The sequence below is a fragment of the Parasteatoda tepidariorum genome, chromosome X2 (assembly GCF_043381705.1).
Source record: "Parasteatoda tepidariorum isolate YZ-2023 chromosome X2, CAS_Ptep_4.0, whole genome shotgun sequence".
In the NCBI taxonomy this organism is placed as follows: Eukaryota; Metazoa; Arthropoda; class Arachnida; order Araneae; family Theridiidae; genus Parasteatoda; species Parasteatoda tepidariorum.
The window spans coordinates 6396929-6412593 of NC_092215.1; the positions used below are offsets into that span (position 1 = coordinate 6396929).

The 15665-nt window shown below is 29.7% G+C and overlaps 1 protein-coding gene across 4 annotated transcripts in view; it reads left to right on the top strand.

The window, feature by feature from the left end:
• LOC107455528 (alpha-mannosidase 2) overlaps positions 1-15665 on the top strand; it is a 70937-nt gene that overhangs the window by 4374 nt on the left and 50898 nt on the right. For 3 of the 4 annotated variants that reach the window (XM_043046189.2, XM_071188374.1, XM_016073131.3), the window contains exon 2: positions 13602-13829. In XM_043046189.2, coding sequence (XP_042902123.1) covers positions 13668-13829 — 162 coding nt within the window. In that variant the 5' untranslated portion in view covers positions 13602-13667. Of the gene's footprint in view, positions 1-9260; positions 9634-13601; positions 13830-15665 lie in introns of those variants that run through there. The other variant, XM_016073129.3, reaches the window with a different exon arrangement.

Here is a 15665-nt window from a genome sequence, read left to right on the forward strand (position 1 = left end):
CCCATGGACGGAAATGTCGTCGTACGCGGCTAAGGACGCTTCCTTAGTATGACCTGTTCAGAAGCATACGAAGAAACAGCTCGTAATAGGGAAATGCACCTAGTGGCATATGACGACAATTCTGAGCATGGGTTTATATGCAGTTTTACTTCTAATTATGCATCCTATTTCTCCTAAGAAGTTTGTCGCAGCATTTATGCTGTATAACGAATAACGAATCCTGTCATATATAACAACAAAGATATTATTAAAAATGTCATTTAAAAAATTTTTAGCTTGGAGATAATTTCTGATTGCAGATTTGAAATCAGATATATGAAAGCATCTAAGATCTGTTTAAAAATCTCATGCAGCGGAAAAAAAATTGTTCCCCAGTGTTTTCTATGTAAAAATATAATTTGATTTATTCTCGTTAATTGGCAGCATTTAATTACAATTAAAAATTATAAGTAAGTTAAAAAATTCGATTCAAATAACCGTTTAAGCAATTTTATGACGTATAAATATCTAATTATTTAACTCAAGTGGTTTTTGTTTCAAATCAGAAATTTGAAAAAAATACACGATAAATAAATACATCCTACAGTATGCAAAAAATGCTAAAAATATAAATTTATCTTTTTTATAGGGAAAAAAACTGAAGTTCACTTGAATTTTACTTAAAAAAAAAGAAAAGAAAGAAACATTTTATCGCATTTATAAAGCTTGATTCCATCTCGGCTATACCTTTCCAAGTAAAATAATTTTTTCTGCCATTATTTACAGCTTTGATCTTGGGAGAATATGTAAGCAAGACTATAACTGCACTCGAAACTTGATACTTGTATCACGTGGAGTGATATCCATTATCAATCCAGTCATTTATAAATAAAGATATCATTGCTCAATTTGATTCAAATAATAGAAAAGATTTAATTAAATATCTTTTTTAAATATTTTATCACATTTGGAGAGTTTGCGTTCTTCTTAGCTATATATTTCTTAGTAAAAGCGCATTTTATGCCATTATTTGACTCTTTTATCTCGAAGGACGAAATAACTCGACTTCCAAAAATAATTGTTGTGTGCTAGAGACGAGATAACTCTTTCTCTACGCAAGGTTTTTTAATATTTAAGTAGCGTTGCCAGCGACTTAGTAACAACATTTATGGATTACTATTTTGATTTTATTATTTTTATGCCTGTAGGCGCAAAGTGAGAATTATTATTGGTTGCAATTTATTATTATTTTTTACAGTTAAATAAACAATTTTTAACTTTAAAAATATTACATGCGATAAAAATATTTTACCGCATTTATAGAGTTTGCTTTTTCTTAGCTATATATTTCTTAGTAAAAGAGCATTTTATGTCATTATTTGACTCATTCATCTCGAAGGACGAGATAACTCGTCTTCCAGAAATATTCGCTGCAGAGACGAGATAACTCGTCTTTTACGCAAAGTTTTTTAATATTACAGTACCGGTTCCAACGACTTATTAACAACATTTAGTATAGATTATTATTTTAATTTTATTATTTTTATGCCTGTAAACACAAAGGGAGAATTGTTGTAAATTTCAATGTATTATTATTTTTAAAGTTAAATAAACAATTTCTTAAGAAATTTGCGTTTCGTTTCAAGTTTAGCAACGCGCTTTTTGCCGCGATGAAAGTGTTGAAGCTCAGAAGGCAATATAAGTAAGGCAATAACTATGCTCGAAACTTGATAATTGTACCACGTGGTGTAATATCCATTCGCAATCCTAGTCATGTATAAATAAACAAAGATTTCATTGTTCAGTTACTTTTCTAAAATGAAATAGAATTTAAGTAAATTCCGGGAAATGAAAGAAAGCTTCTAATTTGCGTGATGATCTCGCCTAAAGTAGATGCGTGATACTGGTCATTGTTCTGCATCACGGAAATACCTGTGTAGAATGCTCAAAATGATTAGTTTCGCAGGCTGAAATATTTTTGGAAGCGTCTTGGCTTTCACTTAGAAAGCTCATATTTCAGCTTATTTTTCCCTTTTTTCCGGAATTCCCTTTCCTTTCAAAGCTCAACACATAATGTGTTTTTCTTCCTTTTTTATCCTGACTTGGATTTTCGTGACTCAGAAGGATGTGTTTCATTATGTGATGCAATGTTCTTCTTTGAGGAATTAATTAAATTTTTCGTGCTACGGCTTTTTATCCTACGTGTGGTTGAGGTGAGGGGATAGGGGAAGTTTTGTTCTTTTAAAAGGATGTAAGCACGAAAATAAAGAGGCATTGCCCTTTGGTCTATAGGTTGTAATTTAAGAAAAACATTCTTTTGATAGAAAATAAAATGCTTATAATTCCAAGAAAACCAAAAGTTTGATCTTTTTTTTTTCTTCGAGTCGCTTCTCGCATCTCAATCCAAAGTCCTGAAATATTAGCGTTATTTTTAAGGAACATTTTCAAAACCTCGCAATAATTCACAAGTTTGATATTTTTTTTAACAAAGAGTATACATTATTGATTAATCGGATTTTTGAGCCGTGGTAACTCAGAGGATAGAGCACTCGTCCCCCAATGGGGTGCCCGGGCTTGAATCCCAACAATGGCTGTTCTATTCGAATTTCGCACCCGGCTCGTACCAACTGCAGTGCTGGCGTAAAATATCCTCATTGAATTAAGGGTTACAACCCCCTTGCCGTCAGGCTAACAGTGGGAGGTTTTCCTTTCCATATATAACGCAAATGTGGGTTAGTTCCATCAAAAGATCCTTTACGAAAACAAATTTCTCCCAATACTCTAGGAGTTCCCTTGTCTTCTAGGTAAGAATCAAAATTTCAAGGCTAAGGAGTTGAACATTGGAAGTCGTAAACTCAAAATTATGTCGGCTGCTCAACGACGGTTATAAAATAAAAAAAAATGTGATTTTGCAGAGTTATGATGGATCGGGGGATAAAGAACTCGCCTCTCAATGATATGAGCCACATTTGAATCCCAGTGATTCAAATTATCCTCTCAGCTTGCATAGTGCTGTCAAAAAAATATCCTCAGTGGTTGATGAATCATGGGCTAAAATCCCTACGCCGTCGGCCTGAAAATGGGAGGTTTTCGTGGTTTTCCCCTTCATGTAACGCAAATGCGAATACTATATAGATATTTCGCTTAGATATTAATTTACGATCCCTAATGACCATGTTATTTTATTTTATTTTTGAAAATGATTCTAAAAGTATTTTCATGAGGAAAATGATAGGATGATTGCAGAACACATGTGTACAGTGCGCAAGAAAAATTAATAAATAAACGGACCACCCTAAGTAATTTGATCTAGTGGTCGGATCTTCACGTTCTAGGGGACTCAAGCTTAATGGCTAGAGGGTGTGACCTCAATTATGCTAATTAATTAGTGCAAACGATATTTTAAGCTACGAATGCAGACAAAAACGCGCTTTCTTTGAATAAATTTATCCCCCCCCCCTCTTTTTTTGGTGACTGATTAGGATTTTTGACCCTCGAAATGTAAGGTATAGCCGCAATCTGGGAAATATGGTTTCAATAGTTTGGTCGGAAGAACGATTCAAAGTTAGACACCCTTAATGTTAATCTTACTTTTTGCGTATTTTAAAATATCTCGAGAGTTTTTTAGGCGAATTGTGAAAATATTTTGCACACAATTATAAAATTCGTTTATGTAAAGATAATTTCAAGCAAAATTTAACTTTTAGCAAATATTTCTAATTTACTAATATTTTATTTAATAATAGTCGAAAATATTTTAAGTTTTAAGGTATACAACATTTTTACATCATTTTTAATGAATGCAATTTTATATGGCAAAATACAAAATTTGAGTAAAATCAGTCAAATAGTTTCTGAGAAATCAAATTTCGAAAAGTCGTATTTTCAAAAGTCACATTCTCATGAACAATTAGACCGATTTCATAAACGATTTGAAAATACATTTTTGCGTCTTATTCGGTAATTTAAAATATTGTCTGGGCTAATTAATTTGCATATTTGAGGTCACCCCTTCTAATCATGAAGTTTGAGTCCTAGAATGTGAAGATCCGATGATTAGATCAAAAGTTATTTTGGCTGGTCTGTTTTTTGTTTTCCGCACTTTACCTCTCTTTTCTTATTTGTTCTTTAAAGTGTTAGCCTACTTTATATAAGTATTATTATAATATTCAGCCTACTTTATATCAATTTAAGTAAAAATCAGACTATATAACAAAAATTAGATCGAAAAAAATAAATGTAATCATATTAGATATTTCGATAAATCTAATGACTCCAAAAATAAATTATCCGAAAAAACTCGCAATTTTAAACAATGTTTGCCTCAGTTTCATTTATTGCGATAATGCTGAAGACTGCAAGTTAAATCGGGGTATTTTTTTAATGATAAATCTGAAACTGCATTAAAAAAATGGGGGATTCTGATTTAAGATTTTAATGTTGCCCCCCCCCAGGTAGAGTTGCAGAAAATCAGGAAATTAAACATTAAGGGAATAAATCAAGGAATATAGATTATAGAAATCAACTTAAAGTTTTGGGAAAATTAGAAATCTTGGGTAATTTCGAATAATTAATAAAGATGAAAAACTTTTGTTTCATATTTATCATAATTGATTTTGAAAAGAAAATAGAAAAATACTGAAAGTAAAGTACTCTAAAACTCATAACTGTTTTTATTTACTAGTTAGTTTTACTAGTTAGCGTAATTTTAGAATTCGGACATTAATTTTGATAAAATTTAATTTATTATAGGATTTACTTTTCTTTTCTTGTTCTTGTTTAAATGCATTTATTTGCACAAAAACACGTATAATTTGGAGAGAAAAAAAACAAATGTTTTTATACATCTTAAACTCCTAAATATATTATGTTACACTAATATAAAATGTTTAAAATGTAAACATTCAATTTAAAAAATCCCTAACAAATATAAAATTTTCATGGAAGAAAAGCAAAGTGATAGAACCAATCAAACTCACCATGTGTTAGAAACTTTCAAAATTCTCACCTTGAAAGAGCTCTGTTTATTCCCTGGCTTAAACCATGTTTTTTTTTTTTTTTTTTTTTTTTNTTTTTTTTTTTTTTTTTTTTTTTTTTTTTTTTTTTTTTTTTTTTTTTTTACAGTCTTCGCAATACTACCCCTAAATAGTTAGTTGGATGAGCCATCTTGATATCATTGAATGTCTCTTTTAAAATGCCTTTTGTTATGTTATTAAAATTTTGATTCTATACGAATTTCTAATTATATTTGGCTAATTCCTTCCTTTTTGGACACCCTGTGTAATTTTTTCTTAGCTAAAATCGGTCAAATGGTTTTTTTTTAATTGCTTATAAAAATTTGAAAAAATATGTGGGTTACCTTCCATTGTTTCATACTTTCGTTTTGAGACTTTTCTGTATTCGCTAAGAGTATAATATAATTTCAAAATACATGGCGGTCTAAGTATGAAAAGAGGAAAAAAGAAAACATAAAAATTATAGAAAAAGCGAAGAAATAATTTTGACCTCTGATAAATATAATTAGTATAACCAGTAATAAAGTTTAAAAATAAATTATATTTACTTTTTATTTTTTGACGATGCAATTAATTAAAAGATTTTTTTAATACTTAACTTTATATTACTGTTTAACTGTTAATATATTAAAAAAATTAGAACGAAAAATAATTATGAATTGGGACTTCAGCAGGAGGAACACTCAATCCTGAATGAGGCTGATCGGTTGCATTTTACATTTTTTTAATTTTTTAGCTTAAATTTGGTATATATCTTCTATAATCGTTTGTTAGTAAATATAAGTAGAAATAAAGGTATGAATTAGAATAAATAATTTATTAACTGGCATAAATCATTATTTTATATAATTTTTTTTTTAAATCTTCGAGGGGACAAATGCCTCACCTAGATTGGGCTCGGTCTCATCTGCTTCCCTCCCCCACCCACCCTGGCAACGAGTCTGACCATAGAATAATTGAGATGCAAATAAAACTATAAAAGTTTAAAAATTGCATGGCTAAGTATACGTAATTAAATTGATTTAATTTAACATTAAAAATTGCAACGGAAACATAATGTATTGTTATTTATAAATTATCTAGCAATAATCACAAATTAAATATTATCATAAAATTAGTTCGAGGGAAAAATATACAAAGTAAATAAAAGATCTTTAAAAAAAAAAAAAAAAAAAGGAAGAAAGATATTTATTATCTGTTTTATCAATTTGAGAATGTTGAACAAGTGTTTCGCTCATTTCCTTGCCATCTGCCTTATTCTATTTTATCTGAAACACAATAAGAATCAGCTTTTGTTAAATTAGTTTGTATTTCTACCATTTGCAGATGTTCTTACTATTGTTCGGCCTGCCGTGAAAACAAACGTTAAACACTTTTACACAAATTGAATAATACTTTGTATCTTATCACTTTTAGATTTTCGATATAAAAACAGACTTATTAAATTTCTATGGATATATAAATTATCATGCTTAAAAGATTTCTGTTTTTATTAAAATATATTCCGCTTTATTACTATATAAGAAATAAAAATAAATCAAATATTCTTGCTACTACCAAAACCAGCTTGAAACAAAATATCTGGTGATCACTTAATTATCTGTATAAAACTATATGAAGTTAACTTTTCGAGCACAAAATTTAAAAATTTATACAATGCATACTAAAAAAATTTTTTTTTGTATTGCTGCCATGTATCTAAATCAGTGATTCTCAACCACTGTGCCGCGGCACTTTTGTGTGCCGTCAAATTCTTAAAATGTGCCGCCAAATATTAGAAATGATACAGTAAAAATTAAAATGTTTTTTCTTTATTACGAGTAAAGTCTGAATTAAAGAAAAGTACTTATATATATAATATTATATATATATATACAGATACATTTTATAATTTTTCCACGCTTTAACAGCGTGAACATCTTTGTCGGCGATTGTCTTATCTCTGACAATCCTATCATAAGTTAAAATAAGAAGGAAGTGTTTAAATTGTCTTTGACAATTTTAAAAAATGATGAAATAAGTAGAAAATTTACTGACTATTAAAATTATTAATTAACAAAGGAAAGCAAGCTAAATATTGACTTTCAAACGGAAATAAAAGCTAATCATTAAAGTAAGCTATGCAATTAATAGTTATAAAAATTTAACAAAGGATAACTGACAAAAAAAATAAGCTAATAATTAATAATCAGCAAAAAAAACTAGTCAACAAGAAATCACAAAAAAATTAACAGTTAATAGCTATAGAAAACAAGCCAATAATTAATTAGCAACAAAAAATAAATTACTATTACTAACTAATAAAAAATTAGTCGAAAGAAATAATTAATCCCTTAATAAACATGCTTTTGTAGTACATATCTCATTTCACATTCAAAATTATAATCACAAACTATTTAACACAGTGTATTATAGTTAAGTAAACAGCTTTTAAACTAATTGTTTTCATTGTGTGCCGTCAAATTTCGAAATCGTTAAAAGTGTGCCGCCCCCAAAAAAGGGTTGAGAATCACTGATCTAAATCATTATAGCCTATAAATTTTTAGGGAAATTTCCAAACCATACTCTACACATCCTCAAATGTACAGGGTGCTCGATAATCTTCGCACTAATGGATTTTTTTTTTGTCAAAAATAAATTTATCAAACCTTTATATTAATTACTATTTAAGAAACAAAAATTGCTTTGAGTTCACAATCGTACAATTAATTAATAAGGTAAATTGAGGAGATAAAGGTTATTCTGAGTGTCAAACGCTTTAACAGTTGAAAAAAATACTTTAACCAAATTAACGTGTTTAAAAGTTCGATTTTTCTGATTAATTAATTTTTAGCTCTAATTTTTCTATATTTTTGAAGTGGTATCTTTGACCTATGAAAACTACAACAGAAAAACCAATTATCGGATCAAAATAATTATGTATTTGAAAAACTATAAAATGCTCTTATTAATCTAGTGTCAAAGCACATTTTTTCTCTCAATAATCTTCTTTAGCGAGAACCTCCCTCAAAATCTAAAGAAATAATACGGAGATCCTTGAACACCATTGAATCCTACAGTTACGGTACTGCACAAACACTGCCCTCCAAAAATTAAGGTGCAGCAGTTTTTTCGTGTTTGACTTCAAAACGATAGAACAATGAAACAAGAAATTTGAAGGAAATGAGCACTTAACGATTCTTCATCGATTCCCCATGGAAATTTGGAAAAATTTAAACACAACTATGATTTACAACAAAGAAAGAAAACTTCCCAGAAAAATTCAATCTCAGAAAGTAGAGTACAACACAGTTTTAGGTGGAAAAGTGTTCGATGCCACCATTCGGCCACAAAGATTAGGCACGGAGAAAATCTTATTTATTTTCATGTAGCGACAGTCGAGAAGGACTTAAAGCAGCTATTTGGTTACCAAGATAGTCTTAAATGTCTCTATCAGATTCAGGTCTGGAGATCTAGGTGGCCAATCTTTCCGGCGAATATCTTCACATTCCAGAAAATGCTGTGCATGATTTGTGGTCTATGTGGTATTATCCGTACTATTATCCAATGAAGTGAAATCGGAATCAAATTGACCTCTGAAGAAAAGGAAAAAACATTGGACTACGAAAACACATCGCTTTAGACACATCAATAACAGAGCCACTTTTAAAGAGATGGGAGGGGGTCGCTTGACTCTCCTGCGTGATACCTCCAGACCATGAAATTTTCTCTTCCATAATGATCGATTTTTTTTCGGACATTGGAGGGAATGTCGCGTGTCCCTAGTCTTGGTAATTTAATACTGAAAGTATCAATGATTCTTTACATTTTTTTCCCCTGTTCGGGTCTGGAATAGTATGTCTGGTCCCCTTGTCTTAGAAATAAGCACCGTTTTTGCCTTAAGTATAGAGATGAGTTCATGTAACTCCTTTTTACATTTTTAAGGGTTCAGTTGGTTCAGATATCGTTTATTAATGGGTGGTAGTGCATGGCCCTATCATGCGGAGGACCTTTTTTTGGCTGAAAATAGCTTATTTTATATAAATATAACATGGAATTGTCCAGAACCAGAAGTGAGAGAAGACAGTTATAATTGGGACTCGGGATCAGTTCTGTTTATTGGGTCTGTCAGTGATCTTATCACAACTCGTTATCTTAATTCCCCTTTTACAAGAACGCGCAAAATCAGTAGAAACTGCGTCAGTGGAAACGATCCTGTACATTCAAGAAATTCAATTTGGGAAGTGATACGGTATTTTTGCGCCTTTCACCTAGCATTTACCTCTTAAATTACTGTTGCCAACTTATATATTTTCGTTTATCCGGTACGTCACTACCTTTCGGATTTCCTATGAAACGTCACGTTTGGCACGAACATGAATTTGTTTACATTATGAATAGTTTTGAAATCACTATATTCATATCATAGTAGAGTAGTTGTTGTGTGCTGTCAATTTTGTCTTCCCAATTATTTTTGTTTATCATCGTGATGTTTAGATTTCGACTCGGAACCTCTGTCTTTCAATGTCGCAGATCAACTATTTTGATAAGTTCTCTACGAGCAATTGTTGTTCTTTTAATATTGTATATTCTTTTTCGAATTATGTCAAGTAATTTTCCTGATAAACCAAGTTCTCCTTCACCCTCTGATGTAAACAAGGTGCCGAAATTTACTGTAGCTTTTAAAAAGTGAAAAATTAATCACAAAAATTGTCTCCCCTTCTTGCATATTGCCCATTGAAACATTATCTTTTTCTAATGTTATCCACTGTAATATATTATCTCTTTTTGCTCCTTGTATAAAACCATACGTATTGTAGATTGCAATACTCCAAAATTTTTTGATGTGTGTTTACATTTCACGCTGTCATAAAAACATAATACTTTTTATAAAATGAGAGCCAAGAATTTAAAATTGACAGCCTCTTTCATAGTTATTTTGTTTGATATTCCCAATTGTTAAAGTTTATCTGTGATTAAACTTTGTGCTCATAAAAAGTTACACTACTCATGAAATAAGACATTTTTGGAAATTATACGTATTTAAAACTTATTGGAAAATAATTGTAATTTCAATAATTTACTTCTCATAAACTTGCATATAATTAATAATGTAGGATCAATTTAGATTGGCTTACTTTTTAAAAAGTTAAAGAACGGTATATAACATCCTTTTATTATAAATTTTGCTAGAATAGTTGAGTGCATAGTGGAAAATGCTAAGCAAGCATAATGAAAAACTCATCTGTGAACTTGCAAAGAACTTTTATTAAGCAAGGAAAAAATATGACTTAACTTAAGCATCACATATCTTTTTAAAAAGAAGCATAATCCACAAGAATATTCTACTTTCCACAGTATAAAATTGCCTAGTCATTCTATGCATTTTTATATATGTAATCAGGTTTTGTCATATATGCAGGGTATCAGGATTTGTCATATATGCACCTGGAAAGTCATGAATTTTAGCATTGCACAAAATTTGTCATGAAATATTATGATTTTACCTTTTTTTTTAAAAAAATCATTGAAAGTCATGAATTTAGGTCGCCAAGGAATCTAATTTTTAAAATGGAATTTACCTCCCCCCATTTCATGGTGTAGTGAATATCTGAATTTGTAACAAAATCCCCACTCACAGTCATATTTTATTAAAATATGAAGTGTTTTTATCATGTTCTTTAAAAATTATGGTGTTCTTTCAAAAAGTGAAAGAAAATACATCATTTCTAGAGTGAATTGTCTTTTAAACTTCTGTGATTCCAGAATTTTTGTTATAATTTTTTATTTTATCAATTTAAATATTTTTTTCTTTTTTTCCTTTTCGATGAACAAGAAAATATCTTTAGAATATAATTCTGCAGAAAAAAAATTATTTGCTTTTGTGTTTTTTTCAGCTATTTCTTTGCTTCAACTCTTTCTTTACTCTGATTTTTAAATTTAAAATCTATAAATAGGAAGATGCAGAGTACAGTACAGGACCCGTTATCCGGAAATCAGAATACCGGAAAACCAAAAAACCGGAACGAAATTCGATAAATTTTCCCGCCATTTTTAAAAAAAAAATTCTTCTTCCTCATAAGATTTTAGGATTTTCCTTTCTTTTTTGAAAGATGTTTACCTTACCATCATTTTGGAAATAATCATTAGTGTATTACTTCATCGTTTTTTCTTCTTTAAGATTATATCCAAATGTTTTTTTTTTTCAGTTTGGTTTAACAATTAAAAAAACGGCTTTTTGTAGCGATGCAAAAAGCCGGAAAAATCAATTATCCGGAATAGCGATGGTCCCGATCATTCCGGATAATCGGTTCCCTACTGTATAACAGTTTTGGTTATACCTATCATTTTAATTAATGTTATTATAATGCTTTTTCAAATTCATTGTTGTGTTTTTGTCGGGGAAAATAGTAACTTCGTAAGGTCATGAAATATTCATGTAATTAGTCTTAGAAAGTCATGAATTTGAAAATCCATAATGAGGTTATGGTTCTTAAACTTGGTATTTCAATCATAACTAATCAATATTCCATTATTTAATTAATATTTTGGCTATTTTTGAGAAATTATGTGAGTGAAATGTCAGTGAGAAAAAAATAGCAAGATTTAAAAATATGTATAATTATTCTAATAATTTTACATAGAGTAAGTTATGAAAAAGAGACCCATTTGTAAGAAAATGTAATTATTTTTCATCGAACTTCTCAATTCAAAGTAAAATAACTATATTCATTAATATAGAAATTAATTTTCCTGATAACCATTATCAATGTGCGTAACATTTGTTTTTCCCTTCCAATTTACAAAAACAAGAATTCAGCTTGTTTTATTTATTTTAAGCTTATGCAAATTCTAAAAATAATTCAAAACTATACTAGATGTTGTTTCAGCCTTACAAACTCAGTTGTCTGATGTAAAGTCTAATTTTAGAATTATTATTCGTAAAACAAAAAATATCTTTCTTCTGATTAAATATTTTCAAAACAATTGTCCATTCAATATAATTAATAGTACATAATTCTGGCATCTTCATGGGCAAAGATTCAAATTCAGTGCCTGTCATTGGAAAAAAAAATAATTAATAGTACAATTGGTTAATGTATTCACAATTGCTAATGAATTTAATTTGTGAAGTTAGGTGTCGCACAAAGAAAGGTGATCATTTTGAGGTCTATAGGTGAAAAAAATTGGAAACCGCTGCTTTAGGTTCTTTAAAAAGTTGAACAAGAACTTTTTAAACAATTTTATTTGCTTTAAATAAGAAATTTTATTGAATTTTATAATAAATTTTTATTGATCACTTCTAAATGCTAAACTATGCATTATAAATTTTTTTTCAAAGCTTAAGCATTTTAACATGAGCTACAGTGGTTAAGGTCCTGAGCTGCCATCATTAAGACTTGAACAAAGTGGTATCAGCTTGTTTGAAAAGTAAATATGGCACATGCAACAATGTTGGGGACCAAATTTTGGAGCATTATCCTCCATGGCTTCTCTGGTCCACAAAAAGTTGTTGCATAAGGGTTATTTATTTTTTTACCCATAGAAATATTGCTTAAGTCACTATGTCTTAATACCAGCCCAGTTTGTAAGAAAATTTCCATATCAGTATAGAGTGCCAAAATTTCCACAAAGCTTTGGGGACAACTAGTGATATGAGAGAAACTAAAAGATAAATCACGAAATGTAACAAATTTAAGGGGTACAACTTGTATCTAAATGCAGCCATGCCAATATATTTTTTTAACAATAGTTTAAAGGAACAGGCCGTTGCCCCTTGCCATGAGTAGGTACTGTTATGGGTATATTCTTTATTTTTACTGTACTTAGATATGTAAAAAAAATCATTTTATTTTAAAAATATGATAACATTGTGAATGTGGAACTGATTCGTCAGGTGCATCTGCACTTGGTGTTTGACATTTTTTTTCTTGCCATCTATTTTAGATACATTCTTATTGAAACAGCTTTTGTCACATGCCATGATGTGTTCACTATCGTTGCTGAAATTTCTCGCATAGGTTGTTATGTAGAAGCATTTCTCATTATATCCCACTTTCCCTTGTCAGCAAATCACAAACCTTCTTTTTGAGTGTTAGCGTTATAATTAAATGGTGTCTATTGTATTAAAATTCAGTATAAAAACTATCAAATGTTATAATTTTTAATAAAAACTAGAATGAGATGTGATCTATTTATAAAGGCTGTTATCTTGATTTAGTTTTTCTTTTAACATGGCAGCACTAGTAAGTTCAGTAACTTCTTCAAATCTCAACTACAGGTTTTCCATAACCTAGAAAAAATGAGTTGTAACTAAGAATTTTCAAGACTACTGTAAAATGCCTTAATTTATCTTTTATTTGTGAATTATGAAATTATACCTGAGTTATTGTTTGCACCCATATATATTTCTTTTAAATTAAATATTGCTAGAGAGAGAGCTTAAAACATCTAGCTATATCTCACTTTTGCTACCAAAAAAAAAAAAAAAAAAAATTCCAGACTGTGGGAACCCTGCAACAAAAATTTTCACTGCATCTAATTTTGATACATAATATGCACTTTCTTGATTTACTGTTAATTAAGTTGCAATTTTAGGGTAATTCAGTTGTAATTTTTTCTTTCTAGGGTGAGCTATCTCTTTTAGAAAAAAGATTAGAAAACTTAGAAAAAGAACTGCAAAGAAATAGACTGATGTTATCACAAGTGAAAGATACTGTTCGTCATGTAATTAAAGTAGATTCAAATGGTTTGGCACTTGAGACAGCATCTCAGAAAGCTAATCGCAGCTTCGTGAAAGTATCCTATTCTGACTGTCAGTTGTGTACAGAAGAAATTGCTGATGCAGATGAAAACGTAGGTTTTTACTACTATTTCTCTTTCTTTAGGTGCATTTCCTTTTTAAATAAATTTCAATTTTTAGTTTTATTTCACTATAATCTCAATTATATATATATATTTATATAAATAAATAAATAAATAATGTGTGTATGTATGGAGACCAAGGGGGAAGAATAGTTAATGTCCATTTTTCAAGAAAATGTTGTTTGGAATGCCATCTGTTGCATTTTAAGGATTTATTTATAACCGTTGTTGTACATACCCAATTTTTAATTAATGACTACCACTGTTCATCTCTGGCCTTGTAATTTTGAATCTAATCCAGAAGATAAGGGAACTCTTGGATCAACTATTGGGAGACATTTACCTTCATGGGGGACTTTTTGATAGAACTTATCCCCATTTGCATTACATGAAGAGAAAATCACGAAAACCTCCCACGATTAGCCTGATAGCAAGGGGACTCTGACCTATAATCCATCTACTACTGAGGATATTTTATGTTGGCACTGTTGTCAGTGCGAGACGGGTGTGGAATTCATATCGACCTGGAATTCAAACCAAAGTCACTTCATTGAGAAACAAGCGTTCCATACTCTAAGACACCACGGCTTGCATTTTGAGGATTACTACATTTTGACAAATCAATAATGTAAGCAGTTGGTTACACAGCAAAGATGGGGTATAACTATGGAAAAGCCAATCCTTTCCTTGTGCAAAAAGTTTCTTTTCTCCGATTCAGCTTTTATGGATATAAAATATTTTTCTTCCTTGGTCTATATATATGTGTATATATATATATATATATAAGTTCAAAATGAAGAATAAAACAAAGAAAAATTATAGACATGTTTTTCTTAACTTTCTACGTGTTTTCTTGTATTTATTTATTTTGTTGTATATATATATTTATATACACAAAGAGAGAGAAAGAGTCTTTTAGCTATCAATATTGATAATTTTTCATGTACAAAAACCGATTCGGCTAAAATTCCGTGACTAAAGTATTTTTAACTTACGAACAATCTGATCAAATATTCAATTAAATAATTAATATTATTCAATAAAAGTTTTTAGATTTTATAAAAATCATCGAATTAAAATGTTGTATTAAAAATTCGACATTTTATTAATTATAAACATTGAATTACCCAGTACAATATATTATTACCTTGTATATATCTATATATATCTTTCGGGTGACTGTCTTTTGGGAATAGCGAGGAAATATTAACCACGTAAAATTGCTGGTTTTTCTTAAGATATAGCCAAAATAAAAATAATAAAGTTGTGACAATTAAATTAATGATTAAAGTTGTGACAAATAATATATAGGGGAAATTGTTTCATTAACATTAAACAACTAACACTCAAAATTGGAGTTACATATTTATTACAAAACAATTCATCTTCAGATAAAGATTACCCAGTGAACATGATTTGTCTTATGACAGTGAACATGATTTGTCTTATGACAGTGAACATGATTTTATTTAAATTCATTTTTGAGGGCAAAAAAATTTTCAACCACCATCTGATATCTTTCTCAGCAACATTCTCCAGTAAATCAAGGGGAGCTGAAATCTGTGGATTCAATTCATCTTGGACAGAGTGACTAGTCTTTTGCTCCAGAATTAGTGACTTTAATTTTGTGACTGTATTTAGGGTGAGAGGCGACGACCACATTACAATTTCTTCCACATGAATCCAGTCATCATCAGTTAGTGATTCATTTAAGAGCAGAAACTTTTTGATTCCTGTCTCAGATAGTATAAGTTCGTTTTTGTATCGCTTCATTTCGTTGATATTATCAAAAGATTCATTCAAAAGCAAGGTGGCACTTTCGAATAA